The 21,123-nt window shown below is 51.7% G+C and overlaps 2 protein-coding genes across 3 annotated transcripts; one reads left to right on the forward strand and one right to left on the reverse strand.

Annotated features, from left to right (window-relative positions):
• Nucleotides 1–136: 136 nt before the first annotated feature.
• On the reverse strand, nucleotides 137–1,495 carry MIEN1 (migration and invasion enhancer 1). The gene is made up of 4 exons (XM_004378038.2): nucleotides 1,376–1,495; nucleotides 1,176–1,273; nucleotides 648–724; nucleotides 137–565 (listed from the first exon to the last, which is right to left on the reverse strand). Exons 1-4 carry the CDS (start codon nucleotides 1,462–1,464, stop codon nucleotides 482–484), a joined length of 348 nt encoding a protein of 115 aa, XP_004378095.1. The 5' UTR covers nucleotides 1,465–1,495; the 3' UTR covers nucleotides 137–481.
• Nucleotides 1,496–11,738: 10,243 nt separating this feature from the next.
• Nucleotides 11,739–16,316, forward strand: GRB7 (growth factor receptor bound protein 7). Of its 2 annotated transcripts, XM_004378039.2 has the most exons (14): nucleotides 11,739–11,935; nucleotides 12,045–12,195; nucleotides 12,367–12,523; nucleotides 12,636–12,757; nucleotides 12,850–12,927; nucleotides 13,208–13,345; nucleotides 13,867–13,977; nucleotides 14,219–14,317; nucleotides 14,607–14,687; nucleotides 14,788–14,904; nucleotides 15,093–15,153; nucleotides 15,277–15,364; nucleotides 15,470–15,563; nucleotides 15,785–16,316. In XM_004378039.2, exons 1-14 carry the CDS (start codon nucleotides 11,784–11,786, stop codon nucleotides 15,929–15,931), a joined length of 1,596 nt encoding a protein of 531 aa, XP_004378096.1. In that variant the 5' UTR covers nucleotides 11,739–11,783; the 3' UTR covers nucleotides 15,932–16,316. The 2 variants fall into 2 exon arrangements, with proteins under 2 accessions (XP_004378096.1, XP_004378097.1); XM_004378040.1 differs by lacking the exon at nucleotides 15,277–15,364 and having other exon boundaries at nucleotides 15,785–16,039.
• Nucleotides 16,317–21,123: the final 4,807 nt, after the last annotated feature.

The following is a 21,123-nucleotide window of genomic DNA, read 5'->3' on the forward strand; positions in this document are numbered from 1 at the left end:
GAGCTTGTTAAAGTAAGAAGGAACTATCCAGAAAAAGCACATTCATCCAGCACAGCCAGATGATACAAAGGCTGCCCCCCACACTCCTGGGCTGGATATAAAAACACACTAGTTGGCACAACTGTTTGTTGTGTCACTTTATTGCCAACAGCTGACACTGCCCAGGCTGGAGGAGAATAAATTAGAACTACAGTAGCATCTGAGAAGTATTGCCAAGCTGGGGCGGGGACTGGACTTGTGTGGGCACTGATCCTGGGAAGGACGTATAAGGTGTCAGTGGAAATGTCCGTGGGGAGAGTCCCTCTCCCATCCCCAAGACCACAGAAGCTTCTATTCCCCCTTGGAGCTCCAAGGCGCAAAGTGGAGGTCAGGCTCTTTTAGCTACCAGGAGCTCAGTAAGGAGGGAGGGAGACGTGGGAGGGGGGAACCCCAATCAAGACCGAAAGGGAGACCAAGACTTGGACCCCAGAACCGCGTGCAGTCACAGGATGACGCAGGGAGGACGGCTGTTGGTGATCTTTTCTAGAGGTTCTCCATTACTGGCTCTTCGGATGGCCTCAATGAGCTAAAAAGCAGAGATGTGGAATTGGGTGATACAAGGCAGGGGCAGGGTGACCCAAGGGTCCTCCAACACTGCAAGTACTCACATCTTTCTCATAAGGAAAGCCCCCATTTTCTAGCTTGGAAAACACCAGCTGTCCATTGATCTCGATCTCAAAGGCCCCTGGTATTAAATAAATGGACGAGTGAATGGTATGGTGAAGGCAGAGGTCAGGGGTGGGCCTCCAATCCCTTAGACTTCACACATGCTCCTTCATGTCCCCCATCGGCCCTACTAGAGACTCATTTGTAGCTCCTTAAGCCACTCCCCAACCTTGGGCCAACCCAAAGGGACCTAAAGGAGATCTCACCTGTGTCCCTCCTCTAAACTTAGCTTCATCACCCAATGGGCTCCCTCCCCTCCACACTTACTTTTTGAGTCTCATGGATTTTTCCCTAGAGGCCTCATCTGTGACTCCTCACCTATGAAAGGGGACTCAACGTTGGTTAGACATTTTACTATGTGCCAGACACTGCTGGACATTTTATATGAAACAGCGAATATCAGAGCTAGAAAATGGTAGAGCGGGGATTTAGAACACAGACTGACTCAGCAGGTGTTTTGCAGGCCTCACCTGTACCCCCCAGGCGCGACTCAATCTCGATGCCAGGATACTGCTCCTTCACGGCACTCGCCAGCTCCAGGTACGTCGCCTCGAAGCCGCAGGGTTCACTGGGGAGAAGGGATCTGGGGTCGGCTGGGGTTTCGAGGGAAAGGCCTCTCGTGGATCCACCCCCATCTGGCCCGGGTCTCCCACCAGCGGGGAATGCTCACCAGTACTCCACCACGATGCGGACCCCACTGCCCGGTTCGACCTCCCCGGGAGGGGGCGCTAAGGATATCTCCCCGGGTTCCCCGTTCATCGCTGCCGGCTTCTCCCGGGCGGCTGCTTCCGGGTGTGACGCGACGCCGCGGGCACGTGACGGGGCGGGACGGGGCGGGGCTGAGCGCTGTGCCTGGGCGCCCCTGGCGGCCGCAGTCGCTGTTGTGTTTCGACTGTAGTCCCCAGCTCGTGGCTTCGCGTCCAGGGCTCGGGGCTGGGCCGGCTGCAGACCGCTTTACCTGGGCTGGGTTCTCAGGGACCGGGTTTGCCCCGGACCTGATGTCCCCCGAACCTCACGGCCTTATTTAATCTAATGAAATAATTTAGACTACAAAACGCTTTCCAGTTTACAAAAGGAAGGGACAGTGGTGGGGCAAGCGGCCCCGGGGCCTGAGGATATTAAAAAAAAAAAACAAAAAACAAATCCGTTGCTGTCCAATCGATTCCGACGCATAGCAACCCTACAGGACAGAGTAGAACTGCCCCACAGGGTTTCCAAGGAGCGGCTGGTGGCTTTGAGCTGCTGACATTTTGGTTAGCAGCCATCCAAGGCTCCAGGACCTGGATGGGGACAGGTATATATTAGTTGCTATTTCCCGCTCACATACTGATGGCATTTTAAAATTACTCCAGGTACTGATAACTCCGGAAGCTTTAAACTGTGCCTTTTCCAATCTAGGGTGCAGTGGTTAAGCGTTTGGCTGCTAACCAAAAGGTCGGCAGTTCGAATCCACCAGCCAGCCGCTCCTTGGAAACCCTATGGGGCTGCTGTACTCCGTCCTATAGGGTCGCTATGAGTCCGAATCGACTCGGCTGCAACGGGTTTTGGTTTTTCCAATCTAGGGCAGCGACCGCCTCTTCCCTGCATACTTTTGTCTTTGGGGCGCCTGCGCCTCAGGCTCTGTGCGCCCGTTACGTGCACTCAGCTCCTACACATCCACTGTCTCATCCCCAGCCTCTCACGACAGGGCCGGCATCATTATTCCCATTTTGTAGCTCTGAAAACGGAGGCTGCCTAAGACCTCGCTGCCTCATCTCTCCCTGGAGTACCACAGTATCCTAACACGTCTTTCCGCTCTGGCATCCCTTCAAACTATTCTTTTTTTTTTTCAATTAAGAATTCGATGATTTATACAGTTGTGCAACCATCACTACAATCCAGTTTTAAAATATTTCCTTCAACCTGAAAAGTTCCCTCTTGCCTGCTTGCAGTCAACCCACACTCGCAACTTCAGCCCAAGGCAACCACAGATCTGCTTTCTGTCTCTTTAAATTTCTGATTTCTGGACATTTCATATAAATGGAATCATACAATATGTAGTCTTTTGCTTCTGGCTTCTTTCATTCAGCATAGTGTTTTTGAGGTTTATCCACGCTATAGCATGTATCAGGAAGGAGATCCGGTGGCACAATGAAAAGGTTGGCAGTTCAAAACCACCTGAAGGCTCTGTGGGAGAAAGACCTGACCGTCTGCTCCAGTAAAGATTACAGCCTAGAAAACTCTCCGGGGCAGTTATACTCTGTCACATGAGGTCACTAGGAGAAGAAAATAAACTTGATGGCACCTAACTACAACAACAGCATTTATTAGTAGTTTGCTCCTTTTTATTGCTAAATAGTATTCCATTGTAAGGCTATACCACCTTTTGTTTATCCATTCATCAGTTGATGGACATTTGGGTTTTCAGTTTTTGTCTATTTTGAGTAACGTTGCTATGAACATTAGTGTACATGTTTTAGTATGGACATATGTTTCATTTCTCTTCAGAAGATTCCTAGTAGTGAAATTGTTGGGTTCTGTGCTAAGTTTGGAGCCCTGGTGGCGCAGTGGTTAAGAGTTACAGCTGCTAACCAAAACGTCAGCAGTTTGAATCCACCAGCCCCTCCTTGGAAACCCTATGGGGCAGTTCTACTCTGTCTTATGGGGTAGCTATGAGTCAGAACTGACTTGATGGCAAGGGGTTTGGTTTTGGTATGGGCAGCAAGTTTATGTTTAACTTTTTAAGAACCTGCCAAGCTTTTTCAAAGTGGCTGTACCATTTTATATTTCCACCAGCAGTGTGTGAGGATTCCAGTTTCTCCACATTCTCCTTTTTTGTTACAGCTGCTCCAGTGGCTGTGAAGTGGTATCTCATCATTGTGGTTTAATTTGCATTTCCCCAATGGTTATTGATGCTGAGCACCTTTTCATGTGTTTATTAGTCATTCCTATATCTTTGGAGAAATGTCTATTCAAGTAGTTTGCTCATTTTTAATAGGGCTGTTTGTCTTTCTGTGTGCGTGGTAAAAATATATAACAAAATATTTGCCTTTTCAACCATTTTACATGTACAATTTAGTGACATTATGTTCACCATGTTGTGCAACGCTCACCACTATCTGTTTCCAATTTTTTTCCTCACCTTTGACAGAAACTCAGATCCCCTTAAGCAACAACTCCTACTTTCCCCCTTTCACCTGCCCCTGATAACCACTAATAAACTTTGGTCTCTACGCCTTTGCCTATTCTAGGTAACTCATGTAAGTGAGCTCATACAGTATTTGTCCTTTTGTGTCTGACTTATTTCACTCAGTGTAATGTTTTCAAGGTTCATCTATCTGTAGCATGTATCAGAACTTCAGTTCTCTTAATGGCTGAATTCCATTCCATTGTATGGATACACCACATTTTGTTTATCCATTCATCTGTTGATGGACACTTGGGTTGTTTCCACTTTTTGGCTATTGTGAATAGTGCTGCAATGAACACTGGTGTGTACAAGTATCTGTTTGGATCCCTGCTTTCAAGTCTTTTGGGTCTATATCTAGGAGTGGAATTACCGGGTCATATGGTAATTCTAAGGAGGCCTGGTGGCACAATGATTAAGCACTCGGCTGCCAACCACAATGTCAGCAGTTCGAACCCACCAGAACCCACCAGCCACTCCTCGGGAAAAAAGACCTGGCAACCTGTTCCTGTAAAGATTACAGACTACCCAGGAAACTCTATGGGACAGTTCAACTCTGCCATATAGGGTTGAGTTGGACGGCACAGAACAACAATCATATGATAATTCTCTGTTTGGTCTTTTGAGGAACCGCCACAGTGTTTTTCACAATGGTTGCACCATTTTACAATTCCACCATCAACAGATGAGTGTTCTAGTTTCCCCACATCTTCGCCAACACTTGCTGTTAGTTTGTTTTAGTTTTAATCATGGCCATCCTAGTGGGTGTGAAGTGGTATCTCATTGTGGTTTTAATTCACACTTCCCTAGTGATTAATGACATTGAGCATCTTTTCATGTGCTTGTTGGCCATTTGTATATCTTCTTTGGTGAAATATCTGTTCAAGGCCTTTGCCCATTTTTTTATTGGGTTGTTTGTTGAGTTATAGGAGTTTTTTTAAAATATATATTCTGGAAACAAAATCCCTTATCAGATATATGATTTGCAAATATTTTCTCCCAGTCCGTACCTTGTTTTTTCATTTTCTTAATGGTGTCACACTTGTGATGTGCAAAATTTTAAAATTTGGATGAAATCCAATTTATCTATTTTTTTTTTCTTTTGTCACTTCTGCTTTTGGTATTGTATCTAAGATCTCTGCCTAACCCAAGGTCATGAAGATTTTCTCCCATGGTTTCTTCTAGAAATTTCATAGTTATAGCTCTTAAATTTAAGTCTATGATCTATTTTGAGTTAATTTTTGGGCTTAGTGTGAGGTAAGGATCTAAATTCATCTTTTGGCATGTGGATATTCAATTGTCCCAGCGCCATTTGCTGAAAAGACTATGCTTTCCTCCACCGAATTGTCTTGGTGCCTTTGTGAAAATCAGCTGACTATAAATGTAAAGGTTTATATATGGACCCTTGATTCTGTTCCATTGACCGAGAAATCCATTCTTCTTCTTCTTCTTTTTTTTAATAAGTTCGGATACAGTTAGACGTTGTAAAATTCACCCTCTTGAGTGTACAGTTCTGAGTCCTGATAAACACACACAGTTGTGTATCCACTACCACAACTAAGATACAGACCACAGTTCCCTGTGCCCCTCTACTGTTGAGCCTCCGCCTCCTCCCCGACCACAGATCTGCCCTTTCCAGAAAGCCATAGAAATGGAATACTATAGCACTTAACCCTCTGAGTCTAACTCCCCTCTTCAGCTCTTCTTCAACATCCAGAGTGATCTTTCCAAAATGGAAGTCTGCTGCTCTCCTTTGCCTCCACCTAAGCCCAGATAGACTCTGCAGGGCCTGGCCTCTGCCCACTGCTCCCACCAGTCTGGACAGACAGGATGGATGGCTCTCAAATGTGGCTTGCAGAACAGCCACCTGAGGGCTTGTCAATACCAGACATTCCTGGGTCTCAGTCCAGGAGACTCAGTAGATTCAGTAGGTGGGGAGGGGCCCAGAGATCTGATTTTTACACAAGCCTAGGGAGATTTGGTGGCACGTGGTCACAGGCCATGCTTTGAGAAATAGCAGCTGAGGTCATCCAAAGCACTTGCCTTTCTCCACACCTTCCACACTTTTGCTTCACCTGCCTGGTCTTATCTGTGTGGCTTAGTCTCCCTCTCTTCTCCTCTGCCCCTTCCTGCCAAGGCTGTGGCACTTGTTCCTTCATCCTGGAAGGTGCCTCCCCCCACCTCTTGCCCCCCTCAGCTTCCCCTTGGGTTGTCACTTCCACAGAGAAGTCTTCCCTGACTCCTTGTATTAGTCATTCTCCCAACACAGTTGTCACCCACCATTTTTATTTTATTTATGTGATTCTCCCTGATTGGGCTGCCTGAGGGTAAGGGCGGGGCCTGTCTTTTTGTCATTCAACACTGTCCCAGCGCATAGCATAGGGCTGGCATATAGTAGACACTTAAATATTAGCTGAGTGCATGATGGGACGAATGACTCAGTTGTCCACTCTGCCTTTGTACAAGCTGCTCCGTGGCCCAGGTGACCTTGTCCCCCTCCCCCACCTCTTTGCTTGTTCCACTCATACTGGTTCTTCAAGGAAAACCCAGTTTGGACAAAGTCGACTCTGGAGCCACTCCTCACTGTTCCCCCAGGGCAGACCTCTTATCACTCCAGGGACAGTTTACCCAACTGTCACCCCCATCAGGCTGAGAGGCGGCAGTTGCCTTTGATCTCGGCACCCCCAGTCCCTGTCCCCTGTCCCCGGTGCCTAGGGCTGAACATGAGAACTAAGTGATCGCTCTGCCCTCTGCGGAGAGTCCCGCTAGCTCCCGGGCCAGAGCTTTCCACAGACACCGTGGCGCCTCCTACCGTGCCACCCAGCCTAACCCCTTAGATTTCGGAAGGGCAAGCTGAGACCCTGGACTTTGCTCAGAAGGGAGGATATACCCTGGAGGCTCTGAAGGGCCAGAGCGCAGTATGTGTCGCCAGACCGGCCAGAGGTCAAGGGGCAGGCCATGTTTTGGACACCCAGCTGGCTGGCTTCGCTCGTTGGCTGTGCCCTTTGTCCCAGGGGGTGGGAACCGGAGCCGTAGACTGTCCTCTTAGCTTCGCCAATAAACAGGGAAGCTTTTTGGGTTGGGGGGCGTGGGGGAAAAGTGGGGGGGGGGCCTTTTCCCTTACTTTCGAGCCCCTAACCCCTCCCTCCCAGTAATCTGGGCTCTCGATCTTCGCTCTCGAGGCTGTTCCGTTCGACTGTCTTTCCCGCCTCTCCCCGGGCACCTGCTGCCAGGCCAGGAAAGGCACAAACAATCCCAGGCCGCGTCGGGTCCGAGAGTCTCCGCCCCTCCTCCTTTGCTTCCTCCTCCCGGGCCCCGCCCCCAGGCCCCGCCCCCACCTGCCCAGGATAATTTTAGCTTCCTTGGGCCTGGAGTCCGTACACACTGGGCTCCCCCAGACTTCTACGTCCAAAGTCTGGACACCCTCCCAGCACCTGCAGAGAAGCCGGAGTGGATTTGAAATCAAAGCCAGGTGTCCGGAGCTCTTAGAGCCAGAATTTGGACCCGGTGTCCTGCTACTCCTGCTGGGGCTTCTCCAGGTGAGGGGACCAAGATCGGTCCCAGACGACAACTTGCTCCCACCCCCAGGGGCCCCAGGGCCCCAGGCTGTGCCGGCCTCTGGGCTAGGCACTGGCTGGCTGCCCGAGTGGACGGACAGGCGGTCGCCTGGCTCTCCCCCTCCCCTTCCCCCCTCGGTGATGTCAGGCCATGGGCGGGGGCAATGGAGGGGTCAGGTAGTTAAGGGCCTGGCATCTCCCTCCCTAAACCAGTGGCCAGCCAGGTGCACCGACGTCTAGCCCAGGTAAGGACCAATTCGGGTACCTCATCTTGGAGACGGAGCGCGGGCAGGTCCCGGGACCAGGTCTGTGTGGAGACGCTGCCTCCTGCTGTGATACTCTGGCCCTTTCTCCCACTTTCTCTCTTCCCCCAGGCTTCCATCCCGCCCCCTCCTCACCATCAGCCATCAATCCTCCCCTCTTCTCATTTCCTGTCCTCCCCATTCCCGAACTCCCTCTCTGCCCTCCCCCCACCCACACCACCTGAGCCAACCACCTGTTGGGAAGAAAGATCTCAAATTGTCTTCTCCGTGAGACACTACTTTTCCCGCTGAAACAAGCCCCTCCCCACACACCCAGAAGGAGCGCAAGGAGGGGAGCTGCCCTTACATCCCTCCCTCGATCAGCCGGATTTTACCCCAGCTTGGGTTTCTCCAGGGGCCCTGGTCGGCGGTTCGAATCCACCAGCCGCTCATTGGAAACCCTATGGGGGCAGTTCTACTTTGTCTTATAGGGTCGCTATGAGTCGGAATCGACTGGCGGCAATGGGTTTTGTTTTGTTTTTTTTTTACTTCCCCGAGTCTCTACCCAAGACGTGTCCCCATGGGCCCCCCTCCCACTTGGAAGGGACTCTCTAAATGGCTGGAGCTCAGCTTTCCTGACTGTGGTACCTGGACCCAGACCTGAGGGTCTGCTCCAGCACACAGGTTCCTGCCCTCGGAAGGAAGGATGGGGGTGCCGCGGGGCCGCCATGGGGTCCCTCCTGGCTTCAGTGCGAAGTGGATTAGAAGGCTGGAGGGCTGGACGATGGGGGCTGGGGGGCGGTCTGCAGTGCAGTGGAAGCTGCGGAAAGTGTGTCGGGCAGGTGGTCCTGTTCGCTGAGGCTGGGGAGCGACTCGAGGTCCAGGGCCTGGGTGTCCCTTGCACATTGGGCACAGAGAATGCACCTGCCTCCAAACCTTCCTGCCCCCCAGGAATGCCCCCTTTTGGCTGGCCTGTCCTGGACTCGGCTCTCCCTTCTCCCCCTATATTCTGCTTTGGGGGGGCCTCCGTGAGGGCAAGCCGCCTGTAATGATTAACCCCACATACTCGGCTGCTCTAGCATTCTTCCCAAATTAAACTTTAAAAGAGCTGCCCCCCACCTCCCCGCCCCACCTTCTCCCATTGGGCGTTTTCTTTCGAGAGAGAGAGAGAGAGAGAGAGAGAGAGAGAGAGAGAGAGAGAGAGAGAGTGGGCGGGGCCTCCTGGCCCTGGGCCCTCCCCCCAAACTCCGGGTCACCTAGGGGTTTCCCGCCTCCTCACCTGGGCCCTGCACCCGAAGAGCTCCCCGGATAGATAGGCTTCCCCACTACTACAAATCCTGATAGGGGAGGGGCACGGAGTACTGAGAGGAATGGGGGCCCTCCCTCCTCCTCCACGCCACCAGGCCAGGGTCGGACCCTCCGGCCCCTGCCCCACCCTGGGAAATGTCGTAGGTGGCCTTGTTTTCTGTTGGCCTTAAACCCTGGGCCCAGCCCCCGCCCTTGGGGCCAGCCAGGTGGGGCAAGATTCAGGAAGTAAACAAGGAGGTAAGGAGGGCGGGAGAGAGGGTGGAGCTGGAGCCGCCGGGGCAGGAGAGGCGGTTGGGGGAGCGGCTTGGCATTGCATTGTTGAGCGGACAATAGATTTTGGGGGGTTGGGTTCTACAACAGAAGCTTTCCCAGGGCCCCTGTTTGAAAGCCCCAGATCTCTTGGAGGGGCTGCTTAGGTCCCATAGCTGGGGCCCCTTTCTCCTCCCCCCTCAACTCTTTGGTCCTGACTGTCCCATTCCTCTCTCTCCTTAAGAGGGTCTCAAGGGCAGAGTGGTCTAGAGTTGGCCCTCCTGGCCCTCTGACTCCAGACTCCAATCTGATTCAGATTCCTTTCCCCCTTCCGCCTTCCAAACACTGCCCTCCAGGATTCCTGGGTCCTGCCCCATCCCACTGTTGGTCTCTGACTTCAAGGAAGGGATAGCCCTGCAGCCCCTCTACCTAGCCCTCCTTGGATGAGTCACCAGGCTCCTGGTTGCCAGAGGTTAGCTGGTCGTGGGGGCAGAGGCATTGTGTTTGGTGCTGAAGTGTTGTTGTTAGCTGTAGTTGAGTTGATTCAGACTCATGGCAACCCCAGTGTGTGCGGAGTAGAACTGCTCCATAGAGTTTTCAAGTCTGTGACCTTTCGGAAGCAGATCTCCAGACCTGTCTTCCAAGGTGCCTCTGTGTGGGCTCAAACTGCCAACCTAGTAGTCAAGTGCTTACCTGGGGTTAAAGTATGGGTGTTTATGTTCGAGGGTAGGTGTATCTTGCACTTCCCCACGGGACCCTGAGCCCCCTCCCTGGTCCTCTCTGGGGCCTTTTGCCCTGTCTGCCTGTCTAGAGTCATCTGTCCAAGATCTTGAGTGTTTTGACTTTCCGCTCCTGCCCCTGTGTTACCCTTTGGGCAGGATAATCAGAGAGGTGTGAGAGTGTGTTAGGAGGAGCTTCAGCCACCAGGAGTGACCCAGATGAGTCCCCTGGGCCACCTGAGTCCTGGGTGCTAAGGGTGGGTGGCAGCAGCAGGATGAGAGCCCCAGAGACAGAGTAGGGCGCATTGAGCACTGCTTTGGGTGGGTGGGAGGCACCACTGGAGGGCGGCTGCACTCCAGATGGGCCTCTGAATCCAGGCCAGGTCTTCCCTTTCTCCTTGGGCTGGGGGCTCCTGGGCTGGGTAGTGGCTACTGGACTAGGGTGAACTGAAGGAGTAGGATATAGGCCAAGGGTGGGGAGGAGGAGATGATGTCAGAGCAACCTCAGGCCCAGCATCCTCCTCCTTCTCCCCCATCCTGTTCCCTTCCCTGTGCCTCCCCCATCCCTCCCAGGCTACAGGTAGGTTGGGGGATGGTGGTGGAGGCAAGGTTGTTTGTGTTTCTCCTAAGCCAGGAAGTTTGCAGATGAGTCAAGGTTGAATGGAGAGCCCCAGGCAGTGCTATCCCTGCCCCACCCTGTCTCACCTGTTCCCCAAATCCCCTCATGCCCTCACTTTAGGGTCAGGTGCTGCCCCATTCTGGGGGTCAGTCCCAGTTACCCCACCCAGGCAGCCTCATAGAACTGGCCTGGCCCAATGTCCAGTGAGCGGGCAAGGAGTTGGGATCTGGTTGGGACAGGCGAGTTCTCCCAGGTCCACCCTGCCTCAGCCCGGCGAAGGGGGCCTGCATGGTTTCCGCGGAGAAGGAGTCTCTAACCCAGTGGGCATCTTCGCCCACCTCTCCTATCCTGACTCATCCTGGGGGCCTGTGCAGCACCTATGGGTGATAAAACATGGGTAAGGCTCTGGCCCTGCCTAGGGGTGTCAGGGTGCCCTCAGACCTGTGGGTGGATAACTCAGGTGCACAGTAATTGGAGATATGCAGAGGCCACAGCATAATTTTGACAGGGAGTCGTTTAGTCTGAATGTGGAAAATCCAGGAAGGCTGCTCAGAGAAGGTGGCACCGGCACTGGGCTTGACGAAGGAAAGGAGGAAGTGCTCCGGAGGGCACTCCAGGTTTAGGGGCTGCTGGGGCAAAGGCCCCAGGGCTCACTCTGCTGCCCTCCCTCCCACCCTCCTGGTTTCTGTCCTGCCCTTCCCCACCCCCAGCCCCCTTCTGTGCGTCACTCATCACTTGGGCAGGCGTTGCCACAACAGGTTCTGACAACCGGGTCTGGCAACGAAGCGCCAGAAAAACCTGGGGCAGAGCCCAGCGGAGTGAGTGGCCCATGCTTGGAGGCCAAGCAATGGCCCTTTGTGCTGACACTGAGAACCTGAGCCCCGGAGTCCTCATTGCTGCTGCCAGGCTTGGGTGGGGGCCCTCTTAGCTAAAGGAAGAGCACTGGACTTGGGGTCCAAACACCAGGTTCCACAGCCTGACTCACCTGATCTGCGGCAAGAATGCTTCCTTTTCAGGGACTCAGTGTCCTCTTTTGTAAAGTAGGGCTCATTTCGTCCTTTCCCAAATGCTGCTGGGAATATCCGGGGAGAGGAGGAGCAATGAGGGGCTGTGTAAACTCAGAGGGCAGCTTGACAGCTGTGCCAGGGCGGGAGGTCTGGTCCTCTTGGACAAGGGCACCGAGCACTGCATTCAGCCCCCTCTTCTCCCTCAGATGTCATGGAGCTGGATCTGTCTCCACCGCAGCTCAGCAGCTCCCCAGAAGACCTGTGCCCAACCCCTGGGACCCCACCTGGGACTCCCCTGCCCCCCAGTGCCCCTCTGTCTGGGGAGGTGAATCGGTCCCAGCCCGTGCCCATCCCGGCCAGCAGGTACAATGTGGCTCTGGGGCTGTGGGGGAGGTCAGCCCAGGTGATACACAGAGGCTGGCAGTCAACTCCTCCCCTGCCCTCTGCCCTCTCCCCTCTCCCCTCACTGCAGGAAATTCCTAGATGAAGAGCTTCGGGCAACCTCTCTACCCTCTATCCCCAACCCCTTCCCTGAGCTCTGCAGTCCTCCTTCACAGAGCCCCATTCTCGGAGGCACCTCCAGTGCAAGGGGGTTGCTCCCCCGAAACGCCAGCCGCCCCCACGTGAGTTTTCCTGGGAAAGGGGAGAAGGCCAGGATGGGGGGTGACCTCTAGGGTGGATATAGAACCACTTTGATGGGTAAGATCTTGGTCTCCCTGAGGATACAGCAGGTGGGGGAAGGGGAAGAATCACTCTTTGCCCTCCCCCAAGTATCTACAATCCCTGGGGTACAGGTGGTAAAGGTGTACAGTGAAGATGAGGCTTGCCGGTCTGTGGAGGTGGCGGCGGGTGCCACAGCTCACCACGTGTGCGAAATGCTGGTGCAGCGAGCTCATGCCCTGAGCGATGAGAACTGGGGGCTAGTGGAGTGTCACCCTCATCTAGCACTGGGTGAGTTGGGGTGCATTGAGCTGCCTGGGCCATGAGGCCCTGCCTTCCATCCAGTGGGGGAGGGGGTGCTGGCTGGTCTCCCCTGATCCCTGCTTTTTGCCCTTGACCTCAGAGCGGGGCTTGGAGGACCATGAGTCTGTGGTGGAAGTGCAGGCCGCCTGGCCCGTTGGCGGAGACAGCCGCTTCGTCTTCCGGAAAAACTTCGCTAAGTATGAACTCTTCAAGAACCCACCAGTGAGTATGGTGACGGGAGTCTGGGTGCTGGGAAACTCTGATCCCCAGCCTGGACTCTTGATTCCTGACCCCTGACCCCTTCCTGCCCCCAGCACTCCCTATTCCCAGAAAAGATGGTCTCCAGCTGTCTCGATGCAAACACAAGCATGTCGCATGAAGACCTCATCCAGGTCAGGGAAACCCACCATTTCACCTCATATTCATGGCCCCTGAGGATCACCAGTGCTTCCTCACCCTTAAGCCTTGTGCCCCTCTCCGTGTGGTGGAAAGAGCCCAGCAGTTCCATGTGTCTGTGGACAAGTCATTTTCCCTGCCTGAGCATCAGTTTCTTCATCTGTTAAATGGGCATGATAAATCCACGTGGAGTACCTTTTCTCCTAAAGGAGGGTCCTGTGAATGCCTGGGGTGTGTTGGCTTCTCACTCTCCACCCTACTCTCCTCTGACCTCAGAACTTCCTGAACGCGGGCAGCTTCCCCGAGATCCAGGGCTTCCTGCAGCTGCGGGGGTCTGGACGCAAACTTTGGAAACGCTTCTTCTGCTTCCTGCGCCGGTCTGGCCTCTATTACTCCACCAAGGGCACCTCCAAGGTGAGGTGTTGAGGGTGTCAGCCCCAGGCCCTGCCCCTGGGTTACCCCACCCCTGTCCTTCTAGGATAGGCCCCTTCCTGTTGGCTCCTGGACCCTAAGACCCTCAGCTTCTCAGTTTACCTGCCCCAGGAAGTAGCTGTGGGAAAGGCAATTTAAGTCCTGGCTTTGCTTCTATTTGTTTTGTGACCTCAGGCACTTCCCAGCCCCTCTGCAGGCTGGAATCTCCCCACCTGGCTTAAAGACGAAAAACCAAACCGTTGTTGTAGAGTTGATTCTGACTCATAACAACCCTATAGAACAGGGTAGAACTGCCCTATTGGGTTTCCAAGGCTGTAATCTTTATGGAAGTAGACTGTCACATCTTTCTCCCACGGAGCGGCTGGTGGGTTCCAACGGTCAACCTTTCAGATAGCAGCCAACCACTTAACCACTGCACCACCAGAGTTCCTTCCACCTGGCTTAAGGGGACAATAGGGACATAGGGCCTGCCAGTACCAAGTCCTGCTCACTTATGCTCTCAGGATCCAAGGCACCTGCAGTACGTGGCAGACGTGAATGAGTCCAACATGTACATGGTGACCCAGGGCCGCAAGCTCTATGGGATGCCCACGGACTTTGGCTTCTGTGTCAAGGTGAAGATCTGACCTGGCCTCATGCCGAGGGTCCCAGCCCTAGCCTGGGAGGGGACGGGAGGTGCTCAGGCCTTGGGATACTACTTGGGGCTTCTGAACTCCATTCTGGGACACCCGGATTCTCTCCCTGCGCCTTGGCCCTCCTGGAGTCTCCTTGGGCCCTGCCCTGTCCCATGGAGACAGGGACAGACATCTGATCCTAATGGCAGCTATGGGACCAGCCAGTTTCATCTCCCCCTAGCCCAACAAGCTTCGAAATGGCCACAAGGGGCTCCGCATCTTCTGTAGTGAGGATGAGCAGAGCCGTACCTGCTGGCTGGCTGCATTTCGCCTCTTCAAGGTGAGGCTCTGGGAGCAGCAGTGGGGCTGGGCCTGCCCTTGGGCTCCCTAGCATGAGGGAGGAGTCATAGTTTTGCCCTCAGGAAGTCTCCAGAATGAGGGGGGCATCACAGCCTTGCTCTCTGAGAGCTCCTGCTCCAAGGATGGAGCTGCAGCTCTGGCTTCAGGAAGCTCCTCGTCTAAGGGCAGACACAGCCCTCCTCTTGGGGAGTCCTGGTCTGAGGGGGTTATCACAACCCACCGCCCAGGACCTACCTGACCCCAGGCCCTCTTTCTCTCCCCACCTCTAGTATGGGATGCAGCTGTATAAAAATTATCAGCAGGCACAGTCTCGCCACCTCCGCCCATCCTGTTTGGGTTCCCCGCCCTTGGTGAGTGTGCGTAGGGGGTATTAGTCTGGGGTGGGCGTCCGAGCCCTGTCCCAGGGAGACCCCTCTGACCCTTGCCCTCCCCATCCTATCCCATCTCCAGAGGAGTGTCTCTGATAACACCCTGGTGGCCATGGACTTCTCTGGCCATGCTGGGCGTGTCATTGAGAACCCCCGGGAAGCTCTGAGTGCAGCCTTGGAGGAGGCCCAGGCCTGGAGGGTGAGGGGATATACTTATCTGCATGCCTGTGCTGGGGCCTTCTTTCCATATGGGTTTGCCTGGAGTGGAAGGGAGGAAGAGAGGAGTGAGGGGAGGCCCCTCAGCTGGGGAAGGGGTTTTATAGTCCAGAGGTGCTGGGTAACACCCCCAGGCACACCCTGACTTCCCTCTGTCCCCCACATCTGCAGAAGAAGACGAACCACCGCCTCAGCCTGCCCACCCCAAGCTCAGGCTCGAGCCTCAGTGCAGGTGGGTGAGGGCCAGAGTCCGCAGGGGTGGGGGCTACCCTGGCTTCTCTGAGCATTCTTGGGGGAGAGAGAATGGGGGTCCCCTCCCCAAGAGTGACTATCCATCTGTCTCCCCCTACCCCAGCCATCCACCGCACCCAACCCTGGTTCCACGGACATATTTCCCGCGAGGAGAGCCAGCGGCTCATCAGGCAGCAGGGCCTGGTGGATGGGTAAGTGGCAGTGCTGCGTGGGGCAACAGGCCCAGGGGTAAGAGAGACCCTGTGTCAATGTGGGAGCCACGTCCCTTTGGGTAATGTTGCCCCATTTCTGGGCAGCCTGTTCCTGGTCCGGGAGAGTCAGCGGAACCCACAGGGCTTTGTTCTCTCTTTGTGCCACCTGCAGAAAGTCAAGCATTATCTCATCCTGCCGGTGAGTAATCCCCTTCTTCCCCAAGTCCCCAGATTCTTGCAGTAGAGACACAGGCCTCCCAGCAACCTGCCTTCCCCTCCTCCCCTGGCCCCCAGTGTGTCTATGGTCTCCTGCTCTCTCCTTGCACAAGAAATTGAGGCCTCTGCCCTGGCCCAGGAGGGAGCTCTGTAAGCCTCATACCCCTCCCTGACCTTCCACCCCCCTCCATGGCCATACCACAGAGTGAGGAGGAGGGCCGCCTTTACTTCAGCATGGATGATGGCCAGACCCGCTTCACTGACCTGCTGCAGCTCGTGGAGTTCCACCAGCTGAACCGCGGCATCCTGCCATGCTTGCTGCGCCACTGCTGTACCCGGGTGGCCCTCTGAACACCACAGCAACAGGCGTGCATCTCAGCCCAACTTCAGGCTGCTCACCATCCCATCTGCTCATAGAGTGGGCTCGGAGGGGTGCAAAAGGCGAGGACAGGATCACGAATAATTGGAGTGCTCCCCGACTCCAGTTTTCTCCTCTGCTCCTTCCCTTCCCTTAGGCCTCCCACCTAGTCCACCCTCAACTTCTCTCCTTAAGGGAAGGTGATTGGGGTGGCCCTCTCCCCTTCATGGAGCTCCTGGGGCAATTCTCTGGGACAGGGCATTATGGGAGAAACGGGGCAGCCCAGGTGGTCCTATGCCCCACACTTTGTACAGACTGAGAGGCCAGTTGATCTGCTCTGTTTTATACTAGTGACAATAAAGACTATTTTTTGATACACATAAGAGTTCTGCCTGCCAAAACCTGACTAACTGGAGTAGAGAAGAAGGCCAGGAGAGGTGGGCACAAGCTGAGGCCTTGGTGAATGTGTCAGATGGATCAAGGCCATGTTCTGGCCAGCCTGGATATTTGTTGAGGGCAAGGATGGTCTTAGTCATCTGAGAGTTTTCAGTACCCAGTATGAAGCCTGGTATATAGTGGGCATCCAATAATTTCTTGTTAAATAAATTAATGGGCAAAGGATTGTCATCCAGGTGAGATTTCCTGACAAGGCATAAAGCAAGAGAAGTAACTGGCAGAGCCTGGAGTTGGAGATGAGTTGGACAACACCCTTGTCCTCAGCAAGTTCTGGACTAAGCGGTGAGGTAATAAGTCCTTATATTAGTACAGCATTTCACCCTTCATATCCTGTTCACATTCATTGTCTCATTAAAAAAGAAAAGAAAAATAGAAACCAAGATTTTCAGTGTAAGAGAATGACTACCCAATAGCAATGAGCACCCCTAGTGCCCAGATTGTGGTCTCTAAATACCATTACCCACTGAAAGGAACTAAGATTGTGGATTAATGACTGATTCCAGGTCTGGGCAAGAAATGTACAAGATGATCCTGGAACATCTTGTTATACTAGAAAGCAAGAAACTATCAAAGACTACTAGGGTCATGCCAAAAGGAGTCAGGAGACGAGTTGAATAGACTCTGACTGACTAAATATGGGACAACTGACTAAAAATGGGACAACATAAACAAACAAAAATAATAACTCTAATGGATTAAAACACCACATACATGAAAATCCATGAGTTCATTCATGATAACACACAGAAAAATTCACTGGTCACCTTTGGAAGATGCTAGGGAACCAACTTAACTAAAAATTGCTAAATAAAGAGAAGAATCAAGCATTTATCCTGCCTTTTCTTAACTTCCTCATAGTAACCAAATCATTTGTGAGGGAAGATTTTTCATTATAGAAGAATTCCAGCTAACAAATGCAGTAAAAGTGATAAAATTAGAATATCATTTTGCAACCCTGAATGAAATGATGGCTGCTAAAAACCATTAGGTAAAATGCTAATGGGGGAATTTTTTTGAAACAAATTTATTGAGATATAATTCCCATACCATACAATTCACCCACTTAAAGTGTACTAAACTATTTTTAGTATATTCACAGGGTTGTGCAACCATCATCACAATCTAATTTTAGAACATTTTTGTCCTCACTAAAGAAACCCTGTACCCATTAGCAGGAGCCCTGCTGGCACAGTGGTTAAATGCTTGGCTGCTAACTGAAAGGTCGGTGGTTTGAACCCACCAGTTGCTCTGCAGGAGAAGGATGTGGCAGCCTGCTCCAGTAAAGATTACAGCCTTAGAAACCCTATGGGGCAGTTATACTCTCTCCTATAGAGTCGCTATGAGTCAGAATATAGACCAGAGTAGAACTCATTAGAAGCAAGGATGGCGGGACTTCATCTCACATACTTTGGACATGTTATTAGGAGGGACCAGTCTTTGGAGGACATCATGCTTGGTAGAGGGTCGGTGAAAAATTGGAGGACCTTCAATGAGATGGATTGACACAGTGGCTGCAACAATGGGCTCAAGCATAACAATGATTGTGAGGATGGTGCGGGACTGAGCAGCGTTTCCTCCTGTTGTACATAGGGTCGTGATGAGTTGGAACCAACTCAACAGCACCTAACAACAACAACATAAGTCAGAATCAACTCAACAACAATCAGCAAGCCTGAGCAAACGTGCTCAAACATATGTTGTGCATCTTTTCATGTACTTATTAGCTATTTGTACATCTTTGGAGAAATGTTTATTCAGATCATTGACCCATTTTTTAATTGGTTATTTTTATTATTGACTCGTAAGAGTTTTTATATATTCTAGATACAAGTCCTTTATCAGATATATGATTTGTAAATATTTTCTCCCCCTTCTATAGGTTGTTTTTCCATATTCTTGATGGTATTGTTCGTAGCAAAAAATTTTTAAATTTTAGTTAAAATTAAATTAAATTTTATCAATTTTTCTCTTGTCACTTGTGCTTTTGGTATCATATCTAAGAAATTATTGCCTAACCCAAGATCATGAAGATTTTTCTCCCATAGTTTCTTCTAAAATTTTATAGTTTAGCTCTGACATTTAGGTCTGTGATCTATTTTGAATCAGTTTTTGTGTTTGGTGTGAAATAAGAATCTAAATTCATCTTTTGATATGTGGATATTCAATTGTTCCAGCACCATTTGTTGAAAAGACTATTCTTTCATCTACGGAATTGACTTGGCACCTTTGTGAAAATCAATTGACCAGAAATGTAAAGGTTTATATTTGGAGTCTCAATTCTGTTCCATTGATCTATAAATTGATTCTATTTTCATGTAGTAAGTTCAGATACAGTTTAACACAGTAAGATCCACCCTCTTGAGTGTACAGTTCTGAGTCCTGACAATAAAGAGCATGGCACTGTCGACACCCTAAGTTTGGACTTCTAGCCTCCAGAACTGGGAAAGGATAAATTTCTATTGTTTTAAACCATCAGTTTGTGGTACTTTGTTATGGCAGCCCTAGAGAACTAATGGTGTTGGTGAAGAACACTGAATATACCATGGACTGCCTGAAGAATGAACAAATCTGTCTTGGAAGTATAGCCAGAATGCTTCTTAGAAGCGAGGATGGTGAAACTTCGTCTCACTTTGGACATGTTATCAGGAGGGACCTGGAGAAGGACATCATGCTTGGTAAAGTAGAAGGTCAGCGAAAAAGAGGAAGACCCTCAATAAGATGGATTGACACAGTGACTGCAACAATGGGCTCAAGTGTAGCAATGATTGTGAGGATGGCACAGGACCAGGCAGCATTTTGTTCTGCTGTACATGGGGTTGCTATGAGTCAGAATCAACTAGACAGCACCTAACAACAACAGGGAACTAATACAATGAGCAACTGGGAAATCTGAACACTGATTAGATATTTGATGATATAAAAGAAGGATGGTTAACTTATTAAGGTATGATAATGATATTGTGGTTATGTTAGAAAGTTCTTTTCTTTTAGGATACATTCTGATGTCTTTATAGGTAAAATGACATGATGTCCCAGCTTTATTTTTAAAATAAGATACTTCTTTCTGGTTTTGCAAATGCTTGAAAATTCTATGATTTTTCTAAGTTTTTTTTAAATGGAAAGCCTCTCCCCAGATCTTTTGAGAGTGGTCGAGCATGAGGTGGTGGGCTCTCTTTTTGTAGGTGAGGGAACCGATGGATCAATGAGGAGACTTACCTCAAATCACACACTGGAGGGAAAGCCAGGATTTAAACCCAGCTCTGAGTCCCAGGTCTGGGTACATCCTACTTCCCCTGCCTGGCAGACATCCAGGTGGAATTCCTAAGGTGTAGTGAGAGCCATAGTGACCCAAAGGGGAGGTCCTCCCCTGAAGGGTTCCTCCCTTTTCTGCAGCCTTATTCTTTGGTTGAGAGACTCGTCCTAAGGTGACCCTGAGAAGATCCAGCCACACAGCTAGCCCCTGGGCCAGGCTTGGCAGCCCTGCAGCCACTTGTGACTAGGGCACCCCCCCAGCTTCAGCTTATCCCAGGCTGGGGAGCTTGATGCCAAGCATGGCAGACAGAGGTGGGCAGAGAAGCCACCTCCACCCTTCTGCCTGGGTATTTACCCTGAGGAACTTATGCAACCCAGGCTAGGGAGGTATGCAGATTTTGCTTCTCTGAGTTCAGGACTCCAGAAGGCAGGGACCAGTGCAACCTTCTGCCTGCTATGGTTTCCAGAACTGTCCTCATTACTGGGTGCTCCTCAGGTATTGAGCTGGTTGGTGCTGGCTGTGTGGTTGGCCACGGACACCCAGGGCCACTTCCAAGGTATGGGTGCCCAGGGTCCAGGCTGGGATGTGAGTTAAGGGGTCAGAATGAGTTGTCTCTTAAGCATGGCCAAGGGTTTAGGCTGCACAAAAACAGGACCCAGTGCCCCCTCATAGCCTGAGCACTGGGCAGAGAACAAAGCCCTTTTTATGTCAGTCTGCTAACTGAAATATCTGTGACAGGTATTGTTCCCATTTTACAGATGGGGCTCAAAGAGAGCGACTCACCTGAGGTCACAAGGGGAGTTAGGGACAGAGGTCAGACTTGGCCTAGTTTGCCTGGTGGTGGAATGCAGCCATTCTCTGCCCTGCCCTTCATTCCCTCCCCTCTCCATTCTCAGTACTGGCCACTGTGGGGGGCCTGGGACACTGGGGGCCCTTAGAGGTGGTAGCTGGCTTGGCTCTGAGCTGGATGTGGACATCGTGATGATGACTCCATTGGCCACTGCCTGGGAGCCTCTCAGGGGACTGCGTGGTCATTCTTGATGAGTGGCTGAGATATCGGTCTTCTTGGAGGAGAGGACTGAAAATTTGGGGATAAGGGAGCCCTCAGAGTCAGCCTAAAGATTCCCTAGCTCAGAGGATGAGGGGGAAGGCTGCTGTTCTACATCCAAAGGGACTGTAGCATTATCCACAGAGGCCAGACAGCAGAAGGGACTGTCAAGGATAGCTGCAGTGCTGAATAGTAGAGGCTTGTGGTTAAGTGGATACCTGGGTGGGAGGGAGGCAGGTGCACTGCAGAAAAGGTAGGGGCTGGGTCGTCAGATATTGTCTTTTCAAAATTAATTTACTGGGGTTGATTATAAAAAATGATACATGTTTATTGGAACTCTGGTGGTGTACGGGTTAAGAGCTTGGCTGCTAACCAAAAGGTCAGCAGTTCGAATCTACCAGATGCTCCTTGGAAACCCTATGGGGCAG

Source organism: Trichechus manatus, unplaced genomic scaffold, assembly GCF_000243295.1.
Source record: "Trichechus manatus latirostris isolate Lorelei unplaced genomic scaffold, TriManLat1.0 scaffold00054, whole genome shotgun sequence".
NCBI classification, from domain to species: Eukaryota; Metazoa; Chordata; class Mammalia; order Sirenia; family Trichechidae; genus Trichechus; species Trichechus manatus.